This window comes from Sapajus apella, unplaced genomic scaffold, assembly GCF_009761245.1.
Source record: "Sapajus apella isolate SASKATOON/1434 unplaced genomic scaffold, GSC_monkey_1.0 scaffold228, whole genome shotgun sequence".
Classification (NCBI taxonomy): Eukaryota; Metazoa; Chordata; class Mammalia; order Primates; family Cebidae; genus Sapajus; species Sapajus apella.
In genome coordinates, this window is record NW_022437168.1 from 601,395 (window position 1) to 604,711 (window position 3,317).

The 3,317-nt window shown below is 43.3% G+C and overlaps 1 protein-coding gene across 1 annotated transcript; it reads left to right on the forward strand.

The window, feature by feature from the left end:
* Positions 1 to 2,066: 2,066 nt before the first annotated feature.
* Positions 2,067 to 3,112, forward strand: LOC116544712 (olfactory receptor 2Y1). The gene has a single exon (XM_032271293.1). It carries the CDS (start codon positions 2,102 to 2,104, stop codon positions 3,035 to 3,037), a length of 936 nt encoding a protein of 311 aa, XP_032127184.1. The 5' UTR covers positions 2,067 to 2,101; the 3' UTR covers positions 3,038 to 3,112.
* The last annotated feature ends 205 nt before the right edge of the window (positions 3,113 to 3,317 follow it).

Sequence of the window (3,317 nt, forward strand, 5' to 3'; positions counted from 1 at the left end):
TCATTAATTCATTCAATAATATTTGTTGAGCATGCTTTATTCACCAGGCTCTGCACTGGAAGATGATGATACAATGGTAAGTAAAAGACACAGTTAAAGATTACTGATAGAAACAGACAAGTGTTAGAAGTACATGTAGCATATTCTTTGTAGCTTACTGAATGCATCACATCCTTTAATTCCAATCCAAGTCCTGGGAAATAAGTTATTTTGTCTGTTTTATAGGTAAGTAAACTGAGACTCACAGAAACAAAATTTCTCAGAATAGGCCTCACAGCTGGTCAGCAGTAGAGTTGATCTGTAGGGACCTGATATGAACAGTAATGCCATTGCAATCTACTATGGCGGTCATTCAAAAAATGGTGTTGATATATTGGTTAATACATATGAATTACCTCTTTGCTATTATTAATTCACATTTTATTCATCTTTTCCACAAAGGCATCAAGGGTGGAGCCCTTGTGGAAAAGGTGGTGTCCAAATGCCTTACTGGAGTCATTGGTCCAGCATTGATCCATTGATGATGATCTTCAGTTCAGTAAACTTAAAATGAGGATAGAGTTAATTTGGCAAAAATTATTCATATTGAGCATATTTGAGATCCCTGTTCCCTTTTTTGCTTTCTGACATACTTATAATACTGTTTAGATTTTTTGTCATATGAACTTTAAAGGAGACCAAATTTTTATGCATATCTCACTTTCACAGTTTATCAAAGTGTGTTAGTAATCTCAGGTTTTTTAGAAGAAATGAATTTTGATGAGATTTGAAGGGATAGCCTCATGTTTCACTCAGTGAAATTTATTCAACATCTACTATGTGCCCTGAATGAAAATTAATTTAGCACCTCTTGTGTAGCCTAAAAAAAGACACTATTTTTTTTTTTTTTGAGATGGAGTCCCACTTTGTTGCCCAGGCTGGAGTGCAGTGGCACAATCTCAGCTCACTGCAACCTCCAACTCCCAGGTTCCAGTGATTCTCTTGCCTCAGCCTCCCAAGAAGCTGGGATTACAGGTGCCCACCACTACTCCTGGCTGTTTTTTTTTTTTTTTTTTTTGTATTTTTAGTAGAGATGCGATTTCGTCATTTTGGCCAGGCTGGTCTCGAACTCATATCCTCAGGTGATCTACCCGTGTCAGCCTCCCAAAGTGCTGGAATTACAGGCGTGAGCCATTGTGCCCAGCCAAAAGACATTAATATTTATTTTACATTCATATGTTAGCTACCACTAAGGAGCTCACAGCTCAGAGAGGGACAAAGACATACAAAAAGAATTTCAGTGAGTGTGACTGGAATTCTTTTTGTACGTCTTTTTCTCTCTCTGAGCTAGAGAGCAACTATACAAAGAGAATTAGGCTAGAGAGGAGAAAACAGCTCTGCTTGGGCAACTGAGGAATGGATTTATCAGTTGAAGAGAGAAAGAGAGAGAGAGGGAGGGAGAGTATGTGTGTGTGTGTGTGTGTGTGTGTGTATGTGTGGTATTCCAGGCATCATGATGACACACCATAGGAAATATTTGTTGCTAATTGTTTTTTTTTTTTTTCCTTCTCTACGCTCTTTCCAATCATTTGTTGGCCATGTGTGAGGCTTCCAGGATTGTATGGTCTGACCATAGTTGAAAAAAGCAGATAGGCACCCAGAGGTCAAACAGGGCTCTCAGTCTGGTTAGGCCTGGTGGGTAACCTACTGAAAGAGGCCACCTGCTATGAGAGCAACATAAAATAGTAACGCTGCGTGTGTTACACCTGAGTCTTTTAAAAGCAGCTTCCACATTACTGCGTTTGACCCTAATGCTGTGATACATCATCTCTACTTTCAGGTGGGGAAATGTTGGATCTAAAGGACTGAGTGGACTGACTGAAGTCCCGGAACAAACAGGCAGTAGGACCAGGATTCAAACAAAGGCCATATCATTCCCAAGCCAGTGATTTCCACTCTGAGGAAGAGAAGAGGAGGAACACCAGACACAACAAATGACAGAGAAAAATAGATAATAAAATGCAAATTTAATATTGAGGGAATCCCGCGAAATAATGTTGTAATTTGTGCTTTGTATAGGAGGTATTCCATTTCCTTCTACTGTTTAGACAGGCAAAAGGCTATGGGAAGTTTCAACACCAGTTTTGAAGATGGCTTCATTTTGGTGGGCTTCTCAGATTGGCCGCAACTGGAGCCCATTCTGTTTGTCTTTATTTCGATTTTCTACTCCCTAACTCTCTTTGGCAACACCATCATCATCGCTGTCTCCCGGCTGGACCTCCGGCTACATACACCCATGTGCTTCTTTCTCTCCCACCTGTCCCTCCTGGACCTCTGCTTCACCACTAGCACCGTGCCCCGGCTCCTGGTCAACCTTTGTGGGGTTGACCGCACCATCACTCGTGGAGGGTGCGTGGCTCAACTCTTCATCTACCTAGCCCTGGGCTCCACAGAGTGTGTGCTCCTGGTGGTGATGGCCTTTGACCGCTATGCTGCTGTTTGTCGTCCACTCCACTACATGGCCATCATGCGCCCCCATCTCTGCCAGACCCTGGCTCTCGCCTCCTGGGGGGCAGGTTTCCTGAACTCTCTGATCCAGACAGGTCTCACAGTGGCCATGCCTCTCTGTGGCCATCGACTGAATCACTTCTTTTGTGAGATGCCTGTATTTCTGAAGTTGGCTTGTGCGAACACAGAAGGAACAGAGGCCAAGATGTCTGTGGCCCGAGTCATAATCGTGGTTGTTCCTGTAGCATTAATTCTAGGCTCCTATGTGCACATTGCTCGTGCAGTGCTGAGGGTCAAGTCAGTGGCTGGGCGTAGAAAGGCTTTTGGGACTTGTGGGTCCCACCTCCTAGTAGTTTTCCTTTTTTATGGCTCAGCCATCTACACATATCTCCAATCCATCCACAATTATTCTGAAAGTGAGGGAAAATTTGTTGCCCTTTTTTATATGATAATTACCCCTATTCTCAATCCTCTGATTTATATACTAAGAAACAAGGATGTGAAGGGGGCTCTGTGGAAAGTACTATGGAGGGGCAGAGACTCAGGGTAGGAGATGAGAAAATGGCCAGTAAAATTTTCTGTAATAGCTCTTCCATCATAGAGCTTACCTTGTTCATCAGAGGGCAGTTGGTCAGTAGGAAACAGCCCTAAGTTATCCTCAGAATTTTGTTTTGGGGATGGAATTTCACTCTTGTTGCCCAGACTGGAGTGCAGTGGCACGATCTTGGCTCACTGCAACCTCTGATTCCCGGGTTCAAGCTATTCTCCTGCCTCAGCCTCCCAGGTAGCTGGGATTACAGGTGCCCACCAACACACCTGGCTAATTTTTG

Bases quoted from the DNA above. Each gene is read 5' to 3' on its own strand.
- LOC116544712 (XM_032271293.1), top strand. From the start codon at position 2,102: ATGGGAAGTTTCAACACCAGTTTTGAAGATGGCTTCATTTTGGTGGGC.